The sequence below is a fragment of the Solanum pennellii genome, chromosome 6 (genome assembly GCF_001406875.1).
Source record: "Solanum pennellii chromosome 6, SPENNV200".
NCBI lineage: Eukaryota > Viridiplantae > Streptophyta > Magnoliopsida > Solanales > Solanaceae > Solanum > Solanum pennellii.
The window spans coordinates 2,231,931-2,259,778 of record NC_028642.1 but is presented as its reverse complement, the minus strand read 5'-3'; the positions used below and the strand labels follow the sequence as shown (position 1 = coordinate 2,259,778).

At 31.7% G+C, this 27,848-nt stretch overlaps 3 protein-coding genes, 1 long non-coding RNA gene and 1 pseudogene across 4 annotated transcripts; 2 read left to right on the top strand and 3 right to left on the bottom strand.

Annotated features, from left to right (window-relative positions):
• Positions 1–3,557: 3,557 nt before the first annotated feature.
• Positions 3,558–8,878, top strand: LOC107021955 (annotated as a pseudogene).
• Positions 8,879–9,793: 915 nt separating this feature from the next.
• Positions 9,794–11,435, bottom strand: LOC107022984. The gene is made up of 3 exons (XM_015223540.2): positions 11,047–11,435; positions 10,364–10,974; positions 9,794–10,245 (listed from the first exon to the last, which is right to left on the bottom strand). The coding sequence occupies exons 1-3, from the start codon at positions 11,297–11,299 to the stop codon at positions 9,805–9,807; spliced, it is 1,305 nt and encodes a 434-aa protein (XP_015079026.2). The 5' UTR covers positions 11,300–11,435; the 3' UTR covers positions 9,794–9,804.
• Positions 11,436–11,587: 152 nt separating this feature from the next.
• LOC114077510 lies at positions 11,588–12,502 on the bottom strand. Its single transcript, XR_003578752.1, has 3 exons — positions 12,386–12,502; positions 11,989–12,092; positions 11,588–11,597 (listed from the first exon to the last, which is right to left on the bottom strand). It is a non-coding gene; the product is annotated as an uncharacterized LOC114077510 (long non-coding RNA).
• Positions 12,503–20,768: 8,266 nt separating this feature from the next.
• Positions 20,769–21,442, bottom strand: LOC107021326 (mitochondrial import receptor subunit TOM9-2-like). Its single transcript, XM_015221963.2, has one exon. The coding sequence runs from the start codon at positions 21,352–21,354 to the stop codon at positions 21,031–21,033; it is 324 nt and encodes a 107-aa protein (XP_015077449.1). The 5' UTR covers positions 21,355–21,442; the 3' UTR covers positions 20,769–21,030.
• A 905-nt stretch (positions 21,443–22,347) lies between these two features.
• On the top strand, positions 22,348–27,684 carry LOC107023476 (WD repeat-containing protein 70). The gene is made up of 8 exons (XM_015224185.2): positions 22,348–22,926; positions 23,718–23,930; positions 24,015–24,215; positions 24,865–24,972; positions 25,065–25,202; positions 25,295–25,546; positions 25,857–26,177; positions 27,097–27,684. The coding sequence occupies exons 1-8, from the start codon at positions 22,348–22,350 to the stop codon at positions 27,262–27,264; spliced, it is 1,980 nt and encodes a 659-aa protein (XP_015079671.1). The 3' UTR covers positions 27,265–27,684.
• Positions 27,685–27,848: the final 164 nt, after the last annotated feature.

Below are 27,848 nucleotides of genomic sequence, written 5' to 3'. Positions count from 1 at the left end.
ATAATGAAATTATCAGTGTGATTTAAAAGTTATGATGGATCATAGTAACAAGTTACTTTGTCATTTATTTTAGATTGTCAGTTCATACAATAGCACTTAAATTGATTTACTCGCAATTCAAGTGACTTGATTGTAAAAATTTATTTTAGGTATGTATCATTCGATTAATTTCGTATAAAATATCAAATTAACTGTATAATAATCTAAACAATAATTTGAACCTCTATTTTAGGTAGGGACCTCAGCAGAAAAATAGGCTGTGGTTGAAAGTTGAAAGTATTATTTGCCAAAAAGTACTAGTGCAATAGTACTTCAATTATGAAGGATTCTGTAAAGATGTTAGTACAATATTTTGTTGTCTATTTACAGAGAAAAACGTACATGTCCCCTATTTACTTCTTCATACTGTATGTTTTTGTTTCAGTTTTTTTTCCCCCTCAAATAACTAGTGCCGACTCATTCAATTATGGACTATTGGTTCGTGCACAATCAAAGGCTAGCGTTTGATCATAATCATTCTAGATGGAATAATATTCATTGTCATTATTATTACAAATCCTAATATTATAAATAGGTAAGTTTGACACAACATATAATGTTTATAATGAATCATTATGTATTTATATTGATTAACTACATAATACATTATCAAATAATTATATCATGATATTTTTAAAGAAACTGCTTATAATCAATTAGTGTCTATTATAATTCGTCAAATTAAAATTAGTTAAAGAAGATTTATTAGTGTGAAAAAAGAATAATAACAACAAAGGGAGATGATAAATCTCATAAATTAGCAAGGGTACACTAGCCTAAAAAGAGTTATGCATTAAAAACCAATTTTATTTAATGTAGGAGATGAAAGACCTCATATATTCTCAAGGATTTACAAATTTAAAGAAAAATTTATATAAATCAAGCAAATCAAATCTAAAGTAATAGCTAATCTTTTTTTTTCTAGAATATATAAGTGAAAATTTTAAAAGAAAACAATGGTTATAACTTGGTCAAAAAATAGGTTTGAAGTAGATCATGGGATTTGGAAACTAGTCTCTGGAAACTTACATAATTTTGATAGCCAAATATATATTTGACGAAAAAAAATATTATTTTTAAAGTTCTTTCAAATTTATGGCCAAACGAGTCATAATGTAATGAGAATGAATCGTATATATGTGTTCAAAATCTATACATAAGACTAATACAATGCTTAGAATTCTCTTTAGGGACCATTATCATTTAAAAAAAAAAGAATTCTTCTTTTTCGAGGTGAGAGTCATCAAAAATAGTTTTCTTAACCTCATAAAAACTAGAGATAAGATTGACAGTATATCATGTTATCTTCAGATCTACTTATTAGATGATTATATTAGATATGTTATCGTTGTGTATAAATATATATTGTCATCTTCAGATCTACTTATTAGATGATTATATTAGATATGTTATCGTTGTGTATAAATATAGTTTGAAACTCATCCTCTCAAATAAAATAGAACCTATAACATCCCTCATTTGTCACTAAAAATAAATGAAAAAATCACTCGTAAATTCGCTTGGTGAATGTGAAAATACAAAGAATAACGACAATAGTGATGCAGAATTAGCCATCTAACTTTATTTTTTTTAAAAAAAACTTGTACTTAATTGAATTTGACTTGTTATGTTCAGAAGTACTGTTAATTTGTCCTTTGATTGATGTGAGAAACTTTTATTTTGGGTTCTACTTGATTAAGAAATGTGAAATAGAGGTTCTAAAAAGTTATTAATTGTATTTTGTGTACAAAGTAATCAACTTAAATTTAAGCTTAAGCTAGTACATATTATTTCATTTTAAATCAAATCCTTTCAAACTCAAGCTTTTCCAAATCAATATGTCACACGCTAATTAATTCCTACACGGACCGTTTAACTTTAGCTAAACGTGATTTATTTTAAAATCTTGTTTAGAATACAATTTCAGACTGCTTAATTTGTCGTCATATTAAGCTTATTATGACAATAGTAATAAATAATTCCATCATCAAGAATATTAATTAATATGACGATTATGATTTAGACTTTTGCATCTGTCGCCTAGACAAAGCACAAACGCTTAATTTTTATTTATTTTTTAATTAATAAACGTAATTTTTTTTTATCAAAGATTATTAAACCTCTCAAACACCTAATTAGTTTTAATGAATAAATTAATGGAGAAATTTCATAATTGAAGTGTGGGGAGAGACTATCAAGCAAACCAGTCTAGTAGTAATTATTTATTAATTATGAAGAAATTGAAAACAATAAAAAAAAATTAAATGTTTTTTTTTTATTTTAAATGTTATAGTAATCCTATAAAGATTTTAATGTAAGTCTTCTTCTGTGTAAGAGAAGACTTTGATAAAAAGAGATTCGATTTCAGTAGGGACCACAAATATTTTATTTTTAAAAAAATAGTTAATTAAGGTGCATGATTAAGTAGTGAATTGATAATAATGAACAACTAGCATTATTAGCAAACAAGTTTAAGAAAAAACAATTTAGTTTAATTGAAATTTGTTTGTCAGCGATCAATTACAACATTTCATAAGGGAATCGCAGTTTCCAGCAAAAAAAGCATATTATTTCCCAAATTTCCGTCATATCATAAGGCATAGCCGCCTGAATTTTATTTTTTTAACTATTATATATAGAAATTATAAAATTAATCTTAGAATTTTATTCTAGTGGATCTTTTTTTTTTTTAATAAAAAATACTTCTGCTCCTTTAATCATCTATTATTATAAATTTATTAATTTTAAATTCACATGTATATGAACTATTTATTATAAAAGCATTCTTTGGAGATTTTTTTCTTATTTATTTTTAAAGCTTGAAATTGAGATCAATCATTTGAGAGATATTATCACTCTCACATCCATTGATTATTCAAAGGCTTTCCTCCAAACGTGGTTCTGCTCGTTTGTCTGTCTTTAGGCACAACAATACGTTAATTTTGAAACAAGGGTTCCTCACCTATATTAAAATTTTAAAATTAAATTCGCAAATTAGTTATATATCACAAACTTTTGCATAAATATAAAATAATATACAAATTTAAGTGTCTTATAAGGTCAAAATATAGGGATTAAGAAAAAAATTTAAAAATAAAATAATTTCTCTCTTTTAAATACGATAAGAAATGAGAAAGCGTATACATCGCCCTCTCGTTCACTTATAAAATAAAAAATTATTAATTGTGTTTCTTTTCTTTGGTGTCCAGCCCATTTAGGTTTGGCCCAAGTTCCTTCCATTCAAATGTCCTAAGTTCGCTACTTTTTCCCTACTTTTTTTAAATATTACATAATTCCCTATTTTTTTTATTTTAGTGTAAGTTTTTAGATACATTACACTCTCTCTCCTATAATACACATTTACCAATTTTAATGCCTATTTTTTCTCCATTAAAACACTCAACCTCTTAAATCAGTTTTTGAATTTTAAATTTTTTCCATTTAAACACTCAACCTTTTAATCAGCTTTTTAATTTTGAATTATTAAATTTAATTAAATTTAAATAAAAGAACAAATTTTGAAATTTTGAATTTCAAAATTCAAAAAATATAGAAGCAGGGTAACTTCCACTGCATTCTACCGTTTTGTTCTTACCAAAGTCACCTTTCACTTCTTTTTTTTTCCTTAATCGTCTTCATCCCACTATTTCTTCATAACTTTGAATCTTCTCAACCCAGCAGATTTTTCTATTTTCTTCTTTTTATTCTTAATCCATATTCGACTATTTCTTCCTAATATTGAATCGTAAGAACCCAGACCCTTTTTATAGTTAATCCATCATCAATTCGTATATTCTTCTCTTTTTCGTTTTTGTTAATTGTTCTATTACTTCATAGTAATGGATCCGTCAATTAATAGAAGGATATATGATTCCGATGATGATAATTGGAAAGAAAATAGGAAAAAGTCTTTGCATGATCCTATGAATCTTCAAAAGGATTCAAACAAAGACCATGGCGAAACATCAAAGGTTGTAAAAATACAACAAAAAAGGAAAAAAGAAGCAGCAAACACTGTTGTTAGGCCTACATTGTCTCGGGTTAGTATTTTGGTACTTAAAAATGGTGTTGTTTAAATTAGTAAAATTTTTAAGGAATCAAGTGTGCTTGCTGATACATTTTAAAAAGGGTGTATAGTGTTTTAGATGGTCAACTGATACGTGAATTTGTTGTGTTTCATAATATTTTATATGTATCATTAGGTTTTTGAAAATTATTATAATGTATCATTCAATAATTGTAGTAAAGTATAATATGTGCTTGATGATACATGTTGAATCTGTGTGTACATTGTTTAGTCAATGTAATGATACATGTAGTAGCTATGTATCACATGTTCTGCATGTAGTATGAATTCCTGTATGATATCATGTATCAGTAAGTTATTAGTTGTTTAGTTGATTTACTCATACATGTTTTGAAACTTGTTATAATGTATCATTCATTAAGTTTAATAAATGCTTCATCAGATATAGTTGATGATACATATAGATTCTTTGTGTATGTTGTTTAGTCGCTGTTTATGATACATGTATTAGACATGTATCACATGTTATAATGTTTTATTTAATTCAATGATACATGTTATAGACATGTATCACATGTTTTTCATATAGTATGAAATTCTGAAAACTGAAACCATGTATCATTAAGTTATTAGTTGTTTTATTTAGTAGTTATATTTCTATATCGTTTTAATTTGCGGTTTTATTTTCAAATTGCAGCCACTGAAGTACAAGATTAAAAAGATACCAACACATCCCATAAGGTTTGCTGTCAACTTTAACAACAATTTCCTAAAGGACTTTGAAAAATACGTGGGGGATAATGTTATCCAAATGTTTAAGGATACAATTTTTGGACCCTTTTTAGACATCTCTAAATGTAATTTTCAGGGCCAAATAACTAAGTGCTTATTGCTTTTAGAATTGGAACAAAGCAACCCTAATGTGTTGCATATTAGACATTCCAACGGGTGTGTCCTGAAATTTGGTATAGATGATTTTGCATTATTAACAGGACTTAAGGTCAGAGGAAATACCAATGATTTCAAATACCCAGAACAAACTAATTGTATGCTTTTTAAAAAGTATTTCCCTGGTGCAGTCAATAGTGTTACAAAGCATCAACTAGTTCAAAGGTTTAAGATGGGTAATTGGGAGAGCAATCAGGATGCACTCCAAATGTCTATACTGTTCTTTATTCATACATTTGTATTAGCTACTATTGATAACACAGCGATATCTATTGTCGACTTTCTAATGGTTGAAGATGGTAGATATCAACATTTTCCTTGGGGTCAGCTATCATTTTCCAAACTAATTGGTTCACTTAGACAGGATTTTGACGTTAGTAAAAAGTTGTACCGATTATATGGGATGCCATATGCACTAAATGTTTGGATATACGAATGTGCATCCAATTTAAATTCAGAAATAGCTGTGAGAGAACGCAATGTCATCCCAAGAATATGCAATTGGAGAGTTGTGTCTGAAAAGGCAAAGTTTGAAATGCTTATGTCCACCATTTTCCAAAAGGTAAAATTTTATTTTTGTATATGGAATATCGTTATTTATGTCTTTGTGATACATTATGAATTATTACTGTATCTAACAGTTAAATTATCTTATGTGTTTGTGATACATTTAGAATGCATGTTCAAACATTGTCCCAACAGCAGAGGAAATTGAAGCTTTTGATATTGCTCAAGTTGAACATGCTCATTCTACATCAATACCATTAGTACAACCAAACGAGCAAGATGATTTAGATGATTTCTCCACAAGACCGCCAGAACAGTTATAGAGGACATATTCTAGAGTGTCTGATACATCTCCTCCACCACCGCCAAAAAGAAGAAAAAAATCAATTATTCAAAAAAAGAAGGTGTCAGAACAGAAACAGCCTGATCAATCAAATGTGTCTCCGACACCGGATGATGATGTACATGTTTCCATGTCAAGTCTGCCTCAACATTCGAATGCTGATGATGTACATGGTTCTGTTCCACAAGTGTCACCGAAATCGGCTGCTGATGTACATGGTTCTGTTCCAGACGTTTCTCAGAACCCGGCTGCTGATGTTCATGGATATGCAGATTCACAGAATGTCAACAATATAATTCCTCATATTGAAGAGTTGAAAGGATATTTGAAAACTTACGTAAGTAAATTATTTTGTAATTTTTAAACAAACTTTTATTTATCCTAAATGTATCTACAATTTTTAGGTTGACAAGAAATTTGAGGAATTGATTATTTTGATAAAAGCAAATCACTCCCAGCTGATGCAATCTATTAGCAAAGAGAACATCAATTTTCAGGCTGATACAAGCACATTTCAGTCTGACAAACAAACATCTCAGCAAATACCGGTTGATCTCGATGATATGGGTGGTGTAGCTGAAGATGGTGGTGGTTTTTCTGGTAAAAATGGTGAGCATCATATCGTCGACGATGCAGGGGATGTCGATGTGGATGGGGTTGGGGTTGCCGTAAATGAGGGTGAACCAATAGTCAGTGATCCAAAGGTAATGTTTATGATACATTGGGTATGTTGTGTATCATGCACATATAGTCAATGCTTTGTATCATGATCATTTTTTTTTCTCATTTTATATTCTGTCATGTATCATACATATTTAATCAATACTATGTATCATGTGATTGTTATCAATGTTACGTATCAGCACAAATTATATTAACAGTTTTTATTTCAAAACTGCATATTCAGGATGGTGACGCACATCAGTCGCACCAAGATTTAAATGAACATATCATGGACCAAGCCGTTGACGACAATGTTCATCACAACATCCCTCATGTGTTGCCCGAAAAAACAACAACGGATTCATCGGTACATTTTTCAATTTTGATTTATGACACACAATTTCATTACACACAAATTTATTCTAAAAATCATTACATCATATTATACAGGATTCTTCAACTTCAACAACAATATCGCCATCAACTCAAGCAGCAATAGATGCGCTTATCAAAGATTTGGGTAAAGATGCTACCAATGCTAGACCATTATATTCTTACGATCCAAAGAATATAACTAGCAGCCAGTACTTGTTGACCGACAGTCAATTACCCACTGAAATTCCAATAACGGAGATTGCTGTTAAAACTGATGCAGTCACTCCTGCGCATAGAAATAGAATGCCTTCGAGAAGGATTCAATCTCCATATTGTACTTCTTTTGGGTCAAGCGAAAAGGGAAAAGAGAAATTGAAGGATATGGCTCGACTCCATTTCCCGTTCGAAGGATGTGGCATTGCAGATAAAGTTTCGCCGAAACTGATTGAGGATTACATGAATTGGTTGTTGAGGGGGCTTCTAAAAAATCATAACAATAAGTAAGTTTTATACATTTTATTTCTCAGTGTTAGGCGTAATCATTTTATATACAACTAATTCATGATACTTTGTTATATAAAAACTGTAAATAATTGAGTGTTATGTATCATGTACATACATTGAAAACTTATGTATCATATATGCAGGAGCCCATCGGACGATAAATACAGATCAAGATCTTCTTCTTTTGGATTTACGATGATGGACTTTGTTGTTGCTTTTCCAATGAACAAGAATTGGTTTTATGCCATGTCACAGCCAAACAAGTGTTGGTCTGATGAGGTAAAATATTAAACTATTTATGAAATATGTATCAGTCATAACTATATTATAACATCATGATACATTATCTATAAGTATCATACTATTTAATTAGCAATGATACATTATGTATAAGTATCATACTATTTAATTTGCAAAAGTATCATACTATATTCACATAATTATATTTCTTTTTTTATATTGTTTAGATGTAAATAATTTCTTACTCTGTTTTCATTTTGTTTATAGCACATCGATGTGATTTTTTACTACCTTCGTAAAAAATCAAAACTTTGCAGCATGGATCAATACAGATACACAACAACCCACTGTTTGTTCATGTCACATGTAAAAAACTGTTATGATAGATATTACATGGACGATGATGATGATAGTCTTACTACACAAGAACATATTGATCGCGCTTCAGTTGTATCTGTACATGAGAGGTCAATAATTAACATCATCAAAGGGTTTGGAATACCAGCTGCTTTACCATGGCATCTTGTAGATGAGGTCTACATCCCAATTAACTGTGATCAAGAATTCCACTGGGTGTTGGCTGTTGTTGAGTTGAAAAACAGGTTGATAAGGGTTTTTGACTCATCAATTAGCACAAGGAAACAAACAATTCCTCATGAGATCAAGATGTTGTCTAAAATGCTTCCTTCATACCTACTTGACAGTGGATTTTTTGAAGAAAATGAACGCACAAAATTTGCTGATTGTCATGCATATAAAGACAACAATAGTGGCTCACTTCTGGAGCCTCAAGTTCCTTTCATGATAGAATTTGCACAAGACATCCCTACACAGGATTGCGATAGCCTGTAAGTATCAAGAATTTTTCATTTGCCCTTTTTAATGTATCATTAAGTTTTTAATTTATTCTGTATTTTTTGTAGAGACTGTGGGTTATATGTTACTGCATTTGCCGAGTATATCAGTGACCAAATCAATATATCATATGCTGATTTTAATCCTGATTACCTGCGTCAAAGATATGGAGCATTGCTGTGGAGTTATGGAAGTGAGAAGGCTAAGTGCGGATATGTTAGCGACAATGATGATCCACCAAAATCCAGGGGCGTAGTCACACCACCACCAGAAGAAGATTTAGTTCACATAGTGTAGCATTTCATGATAAAACAATGTTTTAATGTTATATTTATTATTTTTATATGTTATTGAACAACTATTTTTATCCTTTTTAATGTTATTTTTTTGGTTTTGTCAATTTCCATGAATATTTTTTTTCACATTACGTAACAAATATGTTTATATTGAAAATATAAATATCAGACATATTATAGCCCCACACAGGTTTAAATCATTTAATAAAGTATAATCAAAGTATTTATAATTAAACATAGACATAAAGATTTTTAAATTTTTTATTTAATTGAGATGATACACTGGCAAAACCAAATGATACATATATACCAAACACACACTAAAAATAACTGATACATTGGCTAAACCGTATGTATCATGTACAATATGTTACACTATAATCCTTAAATTTTACATGATATTTAGGTAAATTGAATAGCATATTCATATGAATTGGTATTATTTTTTTAAAGGAAAGTTATTTACTGTATATTTCAATAAAAGCATAACAAAAAAAGCATTACACAAGTTAAATTATATAAATTCACATGATACATGATTTATAGTCATTTTAAAGTACACAATAACCTCAATAATATTTTTATATTTTTTATCTAATGGAGATGTATCATTGTGCAAACCAATGATACACACTAAAAGTACATGATACATTATATAAAGAATGTGTACCAAAAACACACAATAAAAGTACATGATATACTAGATAAACCATATGTATCATGTACATTATGTTACCTAATAATTCTTAAATTATATATCTTACTGTAGCATAAGATTTATAAAATTTTATATTCAAAACAAATATTGACACAAGTATATTTATCAACACCAATAATAAGAAAGTATTTATAATCAAAAGCACGACTTCAAATTTAATTACCACATGTTTGTAAGTTTATTTATCTAAACACAAAGTGTTCAATTTGCAGTTGTAATGAAAACTGAAATTCATTAAAATGTTTACGTTATAAATTATTCTTGATATCATAGAAACATTACGACAAATTCACTTCTCTTTTGGGTAGAAAGTACAAGTTCTTCTGTTGTGCCCTTCTTGTCCACATTGTCCACAACAGTTTGTGTTCACCGAAATCTTTTCATCTGCATTCTTTCTTCTTCTTTTTCTTGGTCGTCCAGATGATCTTCTGTATCTAGGTGGATACACAGTTTCAGCTACCACGTGTTTAGGATCTGACCAATCTTTCTTATCTGGCATTGGCACCATTGGAATTTCATATGTTTTTGCCAACGCATCAGGCTTGTAATAATCAGAGCAATACGGATTCATATCGGTGACATTCTTTTTTTTCAATACAGCGATTGCATGTGAACAAGGTATCTCATCTAGTTGAAATCTACCACAACAACATACTTTCCGCTCAAGACAAACAATATATCTTCTTCCATTTTCATAAACTGAGAAAATAAACTCAGATGATGGAACAACCTGTGTACATTAAAAATTTTAAATATATAACTTTTAAAAACCAAATCATGTTAAAAAAAGCATAATGATACACAGAATTAGATACATATAATATAAAGTATTATATAATGATACATACCTCCATTTTTGAACTTTTAGCCGCGTTTATAATCAACAATTCCTCAAATTTTCTACCTAATGTGTCCTTTGTGTATGAGGCTACTTCTCTGTTTTTGCAATGCCAAGATCCAAAAAGAATTCTAACCTCTTCCAAGAATTCTAATATAGTTAATTGGCGTGCTTCAACAAGACAACCATTGATACATTCTGCAATGTTTGAAGTCATCATTCTACCTCTGTTTACTGTTGCATGAACTCTTGACCACTTTTCGTAACCTGCATATTCAAGGTACTCCTTAACCCTGTGATCAATTCTATCAACCTTAGCCATCAACTTATCAAAATCTTCCTTTCTATATGCCTTGGCCATAGAGTAGAATAGATCACTTATGGCCTTTCTGCTCCTTTTGAAGTTTCCACATACATTCTTCCAAAGATGCCAGATGCATGCATAATGAGGTACATCGGGGAACACAATCCTTACACTCTTCATGATACTCTCATTTCTATCTGAAACAACACACATATCTTTTCTATCGCCAAATGCATGTTTGAACTGTTCGAAAAACCATGTCCACGAACAATCATTTTCGGTGTCAACAACACCATATGCCAATGGAAATATGCAACCTGATTACACACACATTATATTATTTGATACTTAATATATAAAAAGACATCATTACTATAAATAAAAAATACCTGCGCCATCAAGTGTGCTTGCTGATACAAATGTCCCTTTGTAAGCTCCACTCAGATGTGCACCATCCACAACAACTACTGGTCTGCAGTATTTAAATCCCCTAATGAATGGTCTTAAGGCGATGAACAGATACATAAATTCATCCTCTTCAGTCTTATGCATTCTTATATAAGAATCTGGATACACAGTTTTTAACATGTGTATGTATCGCGGCATCCGTCTATATCCAGCAGATGGTTTTCCTCTAATCATGGAGAGTGCACGTTCTTTAGCACGCCATGCTTGCTGGTAAGATATTTCAACACCATAATATTCTCTAATATCATCAATTATATCCCTTGGTGTATAAATTCGTTTATAATTGACCAATTTTGGAGCTGTCACTCCACTTACAAATCCCACTGTTGCTTGGACTTTGGTTAATACCCTCTCCCTCATCGGACACGTATGTTCACTATTGAAATTTCTAACAATGAATATATCAGATTTTTTCCTGCACGACGCCTTCATAGTCCAACCACATTTGTCTGAAAAGCATACCAACACATAGCTGCGTACATTTTTTAAGCATATTAATACACATATCAAATACATCATATATAATATATTCAACAATAATGTTTAAAGTAATCAAACAATGAATCACACAAAAAGTATCAACCAATTTTTAAGAAAAGTATCAAACTTTAATGAAATTTATCCACTATTTGTGATATGACTGTTTAAAATGATACAGTCCTTACTATATCGGTAGTAGTACTTTCAAGTATCAAATATACTTATTTCAATGTATCAAAAACAAATTCCTGAAATGATGATACATTAGATTATAAAATAACATATGAAACTTGCAGGTTTTCATATAGTACAGTAATATTTCATGTACTAATTAAATTATAAAACAACAAATGATACATTAAAATATCAAAATACTGTCATACCTTTGTTGATCAGACCTCTTCACTTTGCAGTTGAAGTTGTTCTTTATCTTATATTTCGTCATCACATCTACAAGTGTTGCTTTATCCTTGTATATCTGACCTGTCTTCACATCAACAATATCTGAATTGATTATAACATTTGCAACTCCAACTTCTGAATTTTCATGTGTCTCAAATAAGCTACTTTCAACTATTGCCAAAGCCTGTGTATCATTTGTTGTGCCTTCTACACACGTTATTTCTCCACTTCTTCCATCAAAGTTATGTACAGTACCACTATTCTTCTCAATTGTGTCAATACATAATGGATATATTGAAAATCCAGGCTCGTTTTTTTTCAGTTCAAAATATAGTTTAACACTCATATCGTTCTTAAGTTTCATCGGACAGGAGTTACCTTCTACAATGTATCGAATTTCAATTTCTTTCCTTGATACATCAATGTCCAACTCGGCCGCAATTGCTGCTTTGAGATTAGAAAACGAAATTGAATCTCCAACAACGATTCCATCAATTTTGTAATTTTCATAGTGCAATTCGTTCACCCAAATTCCGGAATGTCTCATCAAAATCGAAGTATTCATCTTCAAAAACCCACTGCAACAACAAAAAAATTTCTGCAGCTCCAATTGTTTTCTAAATAACTGATACAATCTTTGATTTTCAAATTTTCAAATTAATATCCAATTAAGTGCTGATTTAATGCTGATTAATGATCTGTTACCACAAATTAAGCTGTTTTATTAACAGCTTTAAATTTACCGTTTTTATCCCCTATTTTTTCTTAACAGTTTTAAGTTACTATGTATCATTTACCATGTATCACAACATTCTAAAGTATCACGGCTCAGCAATTTTAAGGGATTTTTTGTAATTATTAAACTTATCGGGACAGAATGTAATTATTGAATTACACTATGGGATTCCTTAAATTTATACTACTTTTAAGGCAAAATTGTCATTTGTCCTTTATAAGCTTAGAATTACAGAAATCCCTCAAACTGATACAACAATATAAGCGCTGATACATTAATTTGATGCGCGAGATACATTAATCATTAAGTGAGATACATTACATTTTATATATGATACACTAATATGATGTACATTTTATACATGATACACTTATCTGATGCGCGAGATACATTAATCTGATGCGCGAAAATGAGAAATTTTAGGGATTTGTAAAACTAATAGGGGATAATGATAATAAGAGAACTTAATTGTGGGATTTCTGTCATTTTTCCTATTTTTTCGTATTAGGTTATGTAGTTCAGTACTTTAACTCTGAGTTTTTATGTTCTTAACTTATATAGCAAACTTATACGCTTATTGGGAAACTTTCACGTATAGCCACTTAAAAATAATTAATTACTCTCCATAGTTATGGTTTGATAATTACAATTTGTAGCTACATGTTATTTGAAGGAGAGAGGCGAGCGAGACCTAAGAGAGAGGAGAGAGGCGAGAGAGAGGGGAAAAGAGTGGGAGAAAGGTGAATTGTATATGTATATTGGTTAGATAATTGTATATTATACATATGTATTTGTTATATGGCAAGAGAGATTGGGAGAGGAAGGAGAGATGCATTACAATTTTATTAAAGTTGTATTAAATATGTTTCGATGTTCTATTAAAATTGTATTAAAATCATGAACAGTACAATTTATAATAAATATTACAAACTTCACTCCTTTTTTAGTGATATCAACCAATATAATTTAAGTAAAACACTTGTAATACATTTATAGGATCGGCATAATACATATTGCAAACATCACTCATATTTTTGAGATACAAATCAAAATAATTTATTAGACACATATAATACATATTTTATTCATGAATAATACAAGTTTAATTCAATCTATAGATTATTGTCTTGTCTTTCGTTAGTTACGTTTTTTCATTTATTGTTAATATTCTCTTCTTATTCAACTTTATTGTTATGTAATACACTTTGACACAATTTTTATTCATGTTGTAGTTTATTATTTGTTACTATTAGATTACTTGTTTAATTCATTATTGACATAAGGTTAATTCACTCTAGAGATCATTTCTGGTGTTTCATTAGTTACATTTTTTATTCATGCTTAATTCTCTTTTCTAATTCAACTTTTATATTTGTGTAATGCACTTTTAATATAAGTTAATTCATTTTGCAGTTTATTGGTTTGATTTGTTATGATTGTTTAATTTATTATTGATATATACAAGTTTTACTCAGTTTATAAATCACATAATTCTCTTTCGTTTGCTATAGTTTGCATTCATGTTTGATTCGCTTCTAATTCAACTTTATCATGTGTGTAATATGTCTTTAATTGAAGTTTAATTCATTTGGTTGTTTACTATGTATCTTCATTTGTTACTATTCAATTACTTGCGTCTAATTAATTATTGGTACAAGTTTTATTCAACCTACGAATCATTGAATACTCTTTCGTTTGGATACTTATTTAATTCATTATTGATACATGTTTAGTTCACTTTATAGATCATTGTGTGATCTTTCATTAGTTACGTTTTTTATTCATTCTTAATTATCTCTTCTAGCTCAACTTTAATATTTGTGTAATACACTTTTATATACAAGTTAAATTCATTTTGCAATTTATTGGTTGATTTGTTAAGATTGAATTACTTGTTTTATTCATTATTTATACAAGTTTTATTCAATTTACGGATCAAAGAAGCTCTTTCATTTGCTACATTTGCATTCATGACTAATTTTCTTCTAATTCAACTTTAATATATGTGTAATACATTTTTAATTCAAACTTAATTCATTTTACAGTTCACTATGTCACTTTATTTTTTACAATTAGATTTCTTGTATAATTAGTTATTATTACAAATTTTATTCAGTGAATCATTAAATATTCTATCAAAGAAAGTTGAAAGAGAAAGACAAAGAAAAGGGAAAATAGTAACAGCACGAGAAGGAGAAAGAACAAGAAAAAAGAAAAAAAGGTAGAAAGAATGAGACAGAGCGAGAAATTTTAAAAAGCGAGAGAGCAAAAGAAGAAAGAGGCGAGAGAGGAAGAGAAATTCAATCAAATACATAATATTGTTATATATTGCTAAAATGGTAAATAATTAAAGAGTATATTTAAAATAAGTAATTATTTTTTAAAAGAAATTCATACAAGTAATTATCTCTATATAGTAATAGGTAGAGATTAGCCTGCGCAAGCACGGGCGCAATATAAGCCCAACATAATGGAGATTTAAAGCTAGAATTATTTGACTGGAAACAAGTTATCTTAAATAATTAATCTCGAGATAAATTAACTTACAATATATAAGCTATTATATATTTTATTGCTATGACAAAACTTATGAAATAAATAAGACAATTACTACCTAATATCTCCAACTAAACATGAAATAAAATAATCTTACATTTTATTGTGAAATTGTTATATTTTATACCTCACACCAAATGACTCTTTAAAGTCGATTTTATTTTTTAAAAAAACAATAATACTAATTCAAAAGTGAACAATATATTTAAATTTATATCTATAAATTTAACGATATCTATGTATTTTATATTTACATATTAACACAATGCTATGAATCAAATTGGAGGTCAGCCAGGATATAGTCTTATTTGTTGTGATCTTCGACTTGCCCTCTTACATCAGATGAACAAGGTAGAAATTTAGTATTCGTAAAAACATAAAATACAAAGAAATTTCGGTATATAGAGTAAAGCATAAGTAAAAAAAACAAGCAAATAGATCCACAGATAAAAGGTGCAAGTTAAAGCTAAAGAACACATTTAACCAATAAAGATGAAAATAAGAGAAATAAACTCAGGTTTGATTCCACCTTTCAATAAGTTGTTTTCCAGTTCCTAAAGTCGCCATTAAAAAACTCAATTCATTGATTTATTATAAGGTTATTGATAAGGTCTTTCATTGATTTATTAAAAGGTTATTGGTAAGGTCTTTTTGTGTAATCTAATGTAGCAGCTTTCTCACAATTCCCATCAACTATAGCAATTATCGTGACAGCCAAACTATGGGAGTTCAGATCTTCTTTCTTCCTTTAAAAGGAAATGGGAACTGGCTTTGAAGTCGAACGCTCACCACACCAATTATGTGAAAGTTCAAGTAGCCAACAACTCAGCTACAAAGATTATTCATGGGAGCTCAATTCAATTCTTTTTTTGTCTCCTTTTTCAAGCAGAGGCAACAACAACCTTCAATTGCATTATACAAGAAAAGACAAAATAACAGCTTTGAAAAGATTTTTCATGCAATAACCGCAGGTAACACCTCACACAGTGATTAAATAACATATTTTGGACACCCTTGACACAATAATATGATGTAGCCTAGTTATTTTATGCGCCCTGAAAGAGTAAGAACTTAAAGTGTTTGTATGTTCGAATCTCACTAGTTGCAAAAAAAATTCACTTTTTAAGAAGAGCAGGTTCACTTGGACACCCTTCGTGAAAATTCTAGCTCCGTCACTGTCTTCAATAACATATTGTGCACAACCCAATTATTTTACAAAACAATAAGCTATCTCTTCCAATGCAAAAATCTTAATTACGTACTCCCTCCGTCCGGAATTGTTTGTCATGGTTTCTATTTTTAGAGTCAAACTATAAAAACTTTGACTAACATTTTAAGATGTATTTTTTCATCATATTAATATGCAAAAAATTATAATTTATAGTACTTTTCATGTAGTTTTAGAATATCTAATTTTTTTTGTCTAAAATATTGAATTAATGTGATCTAATTTACCTTTGAAAATTAGTCAAATTAACTTTCGATAAACGCAACATGATAAACAATTTCGGACGGAGGAAGTATCTTATAACTTAAATATATCCTCACAAATACCATAACAACTCGTTTTTCTCATCATCTCCATTATGTCAAATTCTAAAACATTGATCTACACATAATAATCCATAATTTAATACGTAAACTTCAATCTCAATCGCAAATTGATAATTATTATGTCAAACAGGAATCAAAGACAATATTAAACAATCAGAAATTGTATTGAAAAACTTAGATGTAATAATAGTACCTAGTTGTAAAGTAAAGTAATATACCAAACTTTTAAGTAATCTTAAATTTAAAAAAAATAGATCAAGGGGAAACATGTATCTTACATTAAAAACTGACCAAAAAAAAAGAAATATAATTATATAAATTAAATTAGAGAAAATATCGTATGGTGTAAATAGAAAGTTTGTTTTTGAAGAACCTCTTACCGTAACAGTAGTAATTTCTTAAGATTCAATTTGTATTATTTATTTTTTTGCGTTTAATATAATATTTATATTGCGTTTCTGAAATTCTGTTGAAAAATTATTATATTCTATTTTTAATTAGTATTTGTTGTGCACGATTTTGATTAAATTTAATAATCAAAGTTTAATAAATATTTGTCAAAAATCAAATGTGTTTATTCTTTGCAAACTCAATAAATCAAAGAAAATGGATCATTTTTGTCAATTTTTCGACACCAGATTCACATTTTAACCTATTTTTATTTTATATGGTTCATATTGACTCGACATAATTCTTAAAAAACTTTATAAGAATTTTTTATTCATTAAACTAATTGAATAAGTATCACGTAATATGAAACAAGGGAGCATGAATATACCATTGACATGAGTCCAATATTATTATTTTTTATATGAGTATAGCAACTCTTGTAAAATGTTATATATATAATATTAAAAACAAACTTATTTTCATAAATATTTCTGTTATAATTTATATATTAATTCAGTGAAATGAGTTGACTTCAGAGAAACGATCAGAGTGTTATCATTTCATTTTCAACTAGACCTTACTCTAGCTTCTCTACATTAGAAAAATTCTTAAATTTTAAATGAAGAATTTATTCTAGGAGACAATACCACTTATTTTCTTGATTTTCGTTAAGTTAAACTTTCAGAAAGCAATGTTTTTTAAATAAAATATTCTCTAAATTTTTTAACCTATCAAACTTGAGAAAATAAGAAAATATATTCGTATCAAACTTGAGAAAATAAAAAAACATACCGAATATAGTCATAATCTCACATAACTAAATACTTCAACTTAGAGAATACACATCTAAACCACATCTTCAATGAATCAAGACAATTAATTGGATCAAGAGAATTTAACTTTATCTTTTTACAAATTTAAGGAACATTATTGAGATAATATGATAGTCGATAATTCCCTTCAACTAACAATTAAAGTCAAACACTCACTAAATAAAAAAAAATTAGGAACCAACGACTATGACTTGATTTTTTAACTTGTTATTCTCAACGTCTTCAATGACTAGCTTTTCGTTTGCTCATCATCTTTCTTCACATATTTCAGCAAATGCACCATTGTAGATAGGTTGAGAAACAATCATGATGACCATCTTGCCATCTTCATCAACACTTTCATGAGAAAAACGATTATCGTGGATGTCCCGTCATATTGTACGATTCAATGCCTAAATGATAAAATAGCAGATACAAAAGCAATTTTCCTATAATATAATAAATTTCAACGAAATTTCAGAAACGCAACATATATATTAAATCAAACGAAAAAAAAAACAAAAAAAACAACACAAATTTCAATCCTTACAGTAGAACCAATATGACAAAATCAATACTTGCATATGTGAGTTCCATTAAATGTTTTCTATTTTTACAATTTTTAATATAATTTAACAATGAAACTTTGATTACAACACTAAAAGAGATAAAACTGGCATTTTTTGAATTTATTATCAAACATAATACACTATTTTTAGTTTTAATACTTTGAATTTATTATCAAACATAAACCACATATGAATCACTTAAATACATAAATTTACAAAATGATTATACAACATCAAGTATCTAGGAGACATAATAAGAACGAGTCAAGGTCTTTAGATGTGTATTTTAATAATTGATGTGTTTGACCGCAAATTAAAATTAAATTAAAGTGTTTATTTAGTATTATGTTTGACAATTAGCTGGACCAAGAGTATTTAACTTTTCTTTTTAGGTATACATATGCAAATGTGACTAATTATACAAACTCGAAGTCAGCCCACTACTAAGGTGCTACATACAGAATGATTACTTTGTTGTGCATATCATACGTTGTAATTTGTATCCAGTGAATATTATATATCAGTGTTTGTATTCGAGAAATCAAGTTTGTTGACGCGTTTTGCTTCATCGCGTATGTTAATTATATGACTCGAGTGTGGGATCCAGGACGACGATGGTGTATGCATTTTTCCATTTGTCCACTCGAATCTTGAGGACAAGGTTCTTCTTGAGGGCGAGAGCATTGTTATGAACCAAGCTGACTCCATTTGTTAAAATGGACTAGAAGTTAGAAGAACGGATATGAAAACTATAATGTTGAAGCTTTGGCTTTCAGTTATATGTTCTAGTATCTCATCCTCTTCTGGTTACCTTCTTCTATGTTAATCTATCAGTATTTGTGTTGGGAATCAAGTTTGTTTCAGGCTAGCCCTTCTACATGATCAATGGAAGTTACAAGCATCATTCTGCGGAGGCAAAAAACCCGCGATACAGACCTCACAAGTACTGCCATAATTTACAAGTAAGAAATCAGCAAATGGTGAAATCAAATAAGTCACATCCAAACAAGTAAAGGTTTTGTGCTAGCTATGACACACTCCTTATCACTTGAGCAATCCTCTCCCTTGACACAGGACTAAATCTATTCATATCCAGGCCGTCTTTAAGTTCAACCAATACTAGTTGGAGTCAGCCATATGAATCCCTCTTATCCGTTCCACGTTAATAACAACATAAAAACAAGAAAGTAAAAACTTCACCATCATTCTGCAATCAGGTTTAGCAGAATTTTCCAACTAGATTTGCTGCATTTCATAAACATTCCGTTCTTAACCTCATCAAACATCAATATCTAGCGTATCAGATTATGACCAGAAAACTCTAGGTATTTAGCAACTCGACATCACAATCCAACATCCCGAAAACTTACTCATGGCAACTCTCCAGCTGCTCAACAACCTATAAACCCTAGTCACTACCATCACTAGGTAAGCTTGGCAGTTCAAAATGGTTAAAAACAAATAGAATTTGCTCTAGAAGCCATGTATTCCTGCATATGAGAACATAATGACAGAAAAGACATTGCCAATCTACATGAAACATTCAGTTGTTACGAAATTCAGATATCCCATATCATCATATAACGCTGACAAAGAACACTTTTTTCATCTACAGTCGCTGAAATCCAAAATTCTCACTAAACAAGTTGTGTGCAAAACCATAAATTCAACATCCTGTAGCATCATATAGTTTTTCTTTTGATGACAACCAAACACGCAGCCACAACCCTTTGGGTGTACACGAAACATAATGACAGAAAAGACGATTGTCAATATAAGATCAGCTACATGAAACATTCAATCGGTCCAGCACATTAAACAAGTTGGGTGCAAACTAAGTTGCTTGAACTCTCTAAAATTGCTGCCGCACCCGTGCCAGATCGTCCAAAAATACACTACTTTTGGAGGATCCAACACACACCGTTGACGTTTCTGAAGAGTGCGAGCAACACAGGGTGCAAACAGCTAAATTCAGACATCTCATAACATCAACACGCTAACAAAGAACACTTTTTTCATCTACAGAAGCTGAAATCCAAAATTCTCACTAAACAAGTTGTGTGAATTCGAACATCCTGAAGTATCATATAATTGCTAACTCCATCAAAACACTAAAAAGAGTACTTTTTTCCATCTACAGAAGCTGAAAAGGAAAGTTCTCACTCAAGGATAGCTGCAAATTTGGGTATTCCTGTTTATGATAACATTGTAATAGAGAAAGCAATTCCCAAAAATACGATCCGACCCAAAAGATTGAATCGAGCACATTATACGGATTGGGTTTCAAAACCCTAAATTAGAAAATTCCATAGCATAGTCTTATTGCAAGGTTTCTAAAACAGTAAAAAAGTAATCCATATCCCTGAATTCTCTTACCTAAAGACAAAAAAAACGAAATCAAAATCCTCACTTTGCTCCTGCAGGTGGAGGTGCTCCCAACAAGCTAGCTTGTTGCATCTCGAGCTCAGTGAGCTGCGCATCGCGATCCATCTCGATAATTAACGGAACAACGAGTATCAGAAAGGTAGTTCCGGCGATCCAGGCGGCTTTTCCGGTACTCTTGAAAAGTTTCTTGGCTACAAATGCGACATCGGAAGCGGCTCTCTTCCCTTGGTACACAATCGGTGATTCAGATATGGATGATGAAAACCTAGAAAGGATACCATCTCCGGCGCCTGCGCCGGCGCCGGGACGATCCGGTAGTGAAACTCCGCCTTTTTTGGAAGACATAGCAAATGAGGAAGAAATGGGTGAGGAAGGATTTTGCTGTCCTATAGATATGCCTTATCAAGGGATCTATTATTGTTTTCTTATTTAGTTTTTACGAGTCCGACTCGAAATTAAGAGTCTATTTGAATTGACTTTAGGCTTAAAAATAATAAATTGAAATTTTTAAGTGATTTTTGATTTATTTTTGTTATTATAACTTTAAAATAAGTGTTTATAAATATTTATTAATTTTATCAAATATTTTAAAATTGCTTAAAAGTACTTAAAATAGTCAATCCAAACGTAGTCTTAAACTTCTAATTCAACATAAGTTAGTTTTCCTTCTCATAGAAATTACCACACCATATCAAATTTTTAAATATCATAATTTTGATATTATGATATTTGATATATATATCGACATGTGATATGTGTCAATATTTTACAATTAAAAACTTTTTTTAATTGTCGAATCATAATGCTCTATTATACGAGTATATATTAGTTAAAATTGAATAAATTATGATTATCAATTTAACAAATCGTAAAATATGAAACTTTAAAATATTAAATCATACCAAATTAAATTAACTTAGTAATATTAAACATTTTATAAATCAAATATCATAATTATAATATCAAAAATTTTAAATATGTTATCGTACCGTACCATACCATACCTACCCTACTCATTACTCATATAGTAATATGATGACATAAAATCATACTTTATTTACTCCAATTTAAATAAATTGCTGATACTTTTTTTTTTATGATCAGTAAATTAATTTCAAAGTTAAAAATAAAAAAAAAATCATTTATTATAGAAGGAGAGAGTATTTATCCGGGTCGGATCCCGGAAGGATCCGGAGTGGATCCATTTTCATCTTCTCCAAACTTCCCCTCCGGCGACAGGTCTCTAATGGCGGCAGATAAATTCTCCCGGAATCTATAAATTTACTGCAAATCAAAAAAAAGTTTCAGAAATAGAGAATACACAGTGAGACTATTAGTATGGCCGACGATGAAGCAGAGATGTACGACGGAGCTAGGGCACAGTTCCCGTTGTCGTTTGGTAAGCAAGCTAAATCTCAAAAATCTCTCGAACTTGTTCACAACGCTACTCGCCGGAACAACACCTCCTCCGCCGCCTCCGTTACTCAACCTGCCGACGGTAAACTCGAGCCATCACCTTTCCCTTCTGTATCATCTTCCTCCAAATCCTGGCTTAATTCCCTCAAAAACCCTAAATCTAGTCATGAATCCAATTCTAAGTCGAAGATTATCGGGCCGAGTCGTCCTACTACTGGCTTGAGTTCGAGGAACGACAAGGAAGAGGAAGAGGAGGAGGATGGTAGTATGATTGGACCACCTCGACCTGCTGTTGATGCAAAGACGGAGGAGGGTGAGGATGGTGAAATGATTGGGCCACCACGACCTCCGTTAGAAGAGGAGGATGGGGAGATGATTGGGCCACCTCCACCGCCATCGGGCTCAATGGGGTCAGACTCGGAGGACGATATGGAAGAAGAAGAACAAAATCAGTATAGGATACCCTTGAGTAATGAAATAGTACTAAAAGGACATACAAAGGTGCCATTTTTATTAATTGTTTTGCCTTCTTTAATGTATACATGTATGGTGTCCTTCAAATACATTACATAATCAGCTCTTTCAACTTTGCCTGTGTGAACTTAGCATAGTCAGTCCTGACTCTGCTGGATAAATTATGGACTGCGTAAAAATAGTGATAATATGATTAAGCCTCTGTACGTAGATATCAAGGACTTGTAGGTCGAGTCCAGCTTGTTTAGGGTCGAGAAATAGTTGATTGGTTGGTTACTTTTGTTTTGAGTTCTTGATGTATTGCTAATAGATTGAAGTTCATGCCTCTCCTAGATTGAATTTAGTGTTCCGCCTATACTTACTTGAATGCATATGTTATGTGCACATGCATCTTAAATGGACCTTTCTCAGAACAAGATTCCGATTCTGATTTTGATTCCTCTTCTTCCCCCGTCCACCGGAACTGGGTTTGTTTGGCAACAACCAAGCGCTAACGTCTGAAAAGGACGAAGAACGGACTCGCTCAACCACCGGAAGAAGGAAATAGAGGGAGAACAGCTTGAATGCATATGTTATGTGCACATGCATCTTAAATGGAGTTTAAACTTGCAAAGAAGATCCAGTTGGATTGGTTATCTAATCAAAGTGTTATCGTGCTTATTGTTGATGCGTTTGGAATTTTTGTGCTTGATCAAGTGAGATGTGTCTGCATGCAGTATAGAAATTAAGAGGGAATGTCCTATCCTCAGCTTAAAACTTCCTTTCTTTATCTTCCTAGAGGGTCTTTCTAAAGAGATGTTTTCTGACACTTCTGGCAGGTTGTGTCAGCTCTTACTGTGGACCATTCAGGATCAAGGGTTCTCTCTGGTAGTTATGACTATACTGTTCGGATGTATGATTTTCAAGGAATGAATGCTCGGTTGCAGTCGTTTAGACAGCTGGAACCATCTGAAGGGCATCAAGTTCGTAGTTTGAGCTGGAGTCCAACAGCAGACCGATTTTTATGTGTTACTGGGTCAGCCCAAGCAAAGGTGCTAGACTATACATGGTTCTGTATTCGCATCAATAGTCTATGCATGGTATGGTTTAACTTGATTTATCTTTTTGTATTTCAGATCTATGATCGTGATGGACTTACACTTGGGGAATTTGTTAGAGGAGACATGTATATACGTGATCTTAAGAATACAAAAGGTCATATATCTGGATTGACATGTGGAGAATGGAACCCTAAAACAAAGGAGACAATTTTAACTTCGTCAGAGGATGGTTCGTTGCGCCTGTGGGATGTCAATGACTTTAAGAGTCAAAAGCAGGTTTGTGTTTCCATTAAATAGACGATTTTGCATAGCATGGTGGACAACTGGATGTCATTGACTGCTACAACATGTATTATTGAGTGACTGGAGGAAGGACCTTTTTTTCGCATTTTCAGATAATATGACCTATAGTGGAATCCTCATCTCTACTGTAAACTTATTACTGAGTTAAATAATAAAAGCAACATATTCAGATTGGAGTCATTTGGTCATTTCCTTTATCTGGTGTAATTGAGATTAGTTAGTTTTCTTTATGGAGGAGGAATCTCCTTTTTACATGTATGTGAAAAAAAGAGGCATTGGGGTTGGAGAGGTTAGATGAATTGTCTAGCAGGATGATACAAATACACCATTTGTAAATCTCTTAATATAGTTGCTCAATATGGTCTATTGTGAAATCAAACACTAGGTTAATACCTTGCTGCTTCTAGAATGTGACACCATTTTTATCTTTCATTTTAACCTCGTCTGAGGTCGTTTAACCTCCCGACGCTATTTTCTCTTTTTGGATCTAAAACAGGGTTTCTTGCACTTCATTGACCAAAACAACATTGATGTCCTTGTTGCTGTTATTGTATTTGCCTTCTTGATGTTAACAGATTCCGGCTTGATCCTAAGTCTGATTGTGACTGGCTTCACTGTGTAGGTTATTAAACCAAAACTTGCTCGGCCTGGGAGAGTTCCTGTAACAACATGTGCTTGGGATCGGGAAGGAAAAAGCATTGCAGGTGGTGTAGGAGATGGTTCTATCCAGGTATTTCTCCTACAGATCGAGTGTAAAGACATCAATTATCTGTTTGTGTTTGTCTCAGCTCATCCTTGCTCATATGAACGTCTTTCTTGAAGATATGGAATCTTAAACCTGGATGGGGGAGCAGACCAGATATATATGTAGCAAATGCCCACTCAGATGATATTACAGGAGTCAAATTTTCAAGTGATGGGCGGATACTGTTGTCAAGAAGTTTTGATTGCTCCTTAAAGGTATTAGTAAAATCTGAAGTGAGCCTGATATTTAGTTTGTACACAGGCATTCATCTTCTCTGATGCGTAATAATCTTGACTTGGCTTCATAGGTTTGGGATTTGCGCCAGATGAAAGAACCCTTGAAAGTGTTTGATGATCTCCCAAATAATTATGCTCAAACTAACGTTGCATTTAGTCCTGATGAACAATTGTTCATAACTGGGACGTCTGTTGAAAAAGATGGGACTACTGGAGGAATGCTATGCTTCTTTGATCGAGGAAAGCTAGAGCTAGTATCAAGAGTTGGAATATCTCCTACTTACAGTGTTGTGCAGTGTGCCTGGCACCCTAGGCTGAATCAGGTAGTTTCAGATTACTCCTAGTCTAGCAAATATTCCGTTATGTCACTTGATTACTACACATGTTGTGGTGACTGGTGACCACTATGCATATCATGAAGGGGGGAATACATTTTTTATAATTATGCTGTAATGTGTTCTTTTAAACCTGCTTCCCGCAAAAGTCTTTCATCCCAAGAAAGAAAGAAAAGGTATATGTAGTTTTAGAAGCTCGTTTCCTGTGACCAACTTCTGCTACTCTCTGTTTTTATTTCTCATCTTAGCATGCATAAAGGTTGAGCTTTTGGTCTAAAAGTTTTCCCTTCTATCTTAGATCTTTGCAACAGTTGGGGATAAACATGAAGGTGGAACACACATTCTATATGATCCAACACTGAGTGAAAGAGGAGCACTGGTTTGTGTTGCTCGTGCACCCAGGAAAAAGTCTGTGGATGATTTTCAGGCAGAACCAGTTATTCATAATCCACATGCACTACCCTTATTTAGAGATCAACCTAGTCGCAAGCGTCAGCGAGAGAAAGAACTGAAGGATCCACTGAAGTCGCATAAACCTGAGCTGCCAATAACAGGGCCAGGTTTTGGTGGTAGAGTTGGTTCAACCAAGGGAAGCCTGTTAACACAATACCTTCTTAAGGTAATATCCTTATTAACAATGTCTTGTATCATTCATAACCTGTTTGAAATGAAGCGAAAAGAACCAGCATCTGTGATTTCAGAAAATCTGATCTTTCCTTTGTTACATCTGTGATTTCAGAAAATCTGATCTTTCCTTTGTTCTTTGTTTTATTTTCCTTTCTATGTACTCTAGACCATTAGTTTCGGAAAGAGAAAAGGTGGAGTAACAGAGCTGATTGTTTTTATTTCTTCATAGCATGCCTCCATGACTGTTGACAGTTAATGCTACCTCTCGTGTTTTGAGACCTAAGTTATCCCTAGACCCTATGTCAGTAACTGTACCCTCATCTGAGATGTATAATCAACCCACTACCTTCAACTCACTATTATCAGGGTGTGTTCCTTAATTTGTATTGCTTCTTATTTGGATTTTAGGTACAAACACATCAGCAGTTTACTTCAGCTTCATTTGCCAATATATTTTGTGACAACTGACAACTCAACTACCATGCTCTTCCCTTAAATCCTAAGAACCCCATGAACTTTATCCCCCAAAAGGGAGAGAAAGAGAGAACCCCATGATCTTGAAAAATGCAACCGCTATATGAAGGAAATAATAGGCAATAGCACCTGGTGGCATGTAGGAAATTATCTGCATGTATGCTATTCACATCATGTGTAGTAAGAGAGAAGGTTTCTGCATGTGTAGTCATAGACCATTCATTTATATTTAAGTTTGTGCTTCTGTAAAGATCTTGTTTTTACTTGAGCAAGTGTAGATGGAATTTATTGTTCTTGTATTTCTCTTCTCTTCCCAAATAAAACAAAACTACACAATCTACTTTATTTCAGTTGTTACTCCTCACCCGCATTTGATCTTCTCTTCTGGACATATTAATGTTGGGTGAATTGACCGAACTCTTGGCATGTTTTTGCAGCAAGGTGGCTTGATAAAGGAGACTTGGATGGAGGAGGATCCTAGAGAAGCAATCTTGAAGCATGCTGATGCAGCTGCAAAAGATCCAAAATTTATTGCTCCAGCATATGCTGATACACAACCAGAGCCACTCTTTGCGGAGCCGGATGCTGAAGAAGAAGATAAGTAATCTACATGTTTCCAAATTCTTCTCTGGATTTGCCGTTGCAATCTGTGTAGCAGTAAATTTTTTTCCTTTTCCTGTAATCTGTCTTGTAACTCTGCTCTCCATATAATGATTTAAAAAAACCAGACTACTAGAAGCCATATTACTTTTTTCTAGACATAAATAGATTTCGAGGTATCAAACCAAAGATTGAAATTCCAATTTTGTCTGGTGATTGGTGAACTGTAGCTTTGTTAATTCCAGTGCTTGGATGAAGCTATAACGGGGCAAAGATAGCAGGTTGAACTGACTGAAACTCTTCTATTCCATATTTCAAGATCGACGCTCCTTCTAGTTGTAGTTAACTTAAGCCACTTGAATTTCCCGTAGTTGTTTATTTACGGGCTTGCACTTAATAGTCAATCAATTTGTTTTTCTGCATTTTATCGCTGATTTTCATTACTTCAATTTTTTTGTGTCTGTTACTTGTAGTTATTAATCATTAAATGAGTGACTAATAAAGGATCGATTGATATTTGTCTAATCCAATTTAGAATGTTTGGAACTAAATTGTTTCAAGCATTGACAGAACCGAAAGTTTGGAAGGG

Coding starts and splice junctions, on each gene's coding strand:
- LOC107022984 (XM_015223540.2), bottom strand. CDS start 11,299: ATGATTAGAGGAAAACCATCTGCTGGATATAGACGGATGCCGCGATAC. Junction 10,975..11,046: donor AAGCACACTTGATGGCGCAG/GTATTTTTTATT, acceptor GTGTGTAATCAG/GTTGCATATTTCCATTGGCA. Junction 10,246..10,363: donor CTAAAAGTTCAAAAATGGAG/GTATGTATCATT, acceptor TAATGTACACAG/GTTGTTCCATCATCTGAGTT.
- LOC107021326 (XM_015221963.2), bottom strand. CDS start 21,354: ATGTCTTCCAAAAAAGGCGGAGTTTCACTACCGGATCGTCCCGGCGCC.
- LOC107023476 (XM_015224185.2), top strand. CDS start 22,348: ATGGCCGACGATGAAGCAGAGATGTACGACGGAGCTAGGGCACAGTTC. Junction 25,203..25,294: donor GTTTTGATTGCTCCTTAAAG/GTATTAGTAAAA, acceptor TTGGCTTCATAG/GTTTGGGATTTGCGCCAGAT. Junction 25,547..25,856: donor GGCACCCTAGGCTGAATCAG/GTAGTTTCAGAT, acceptor CTTCTATCTTAG/ATCTTTGCAACAGTTGGGGA.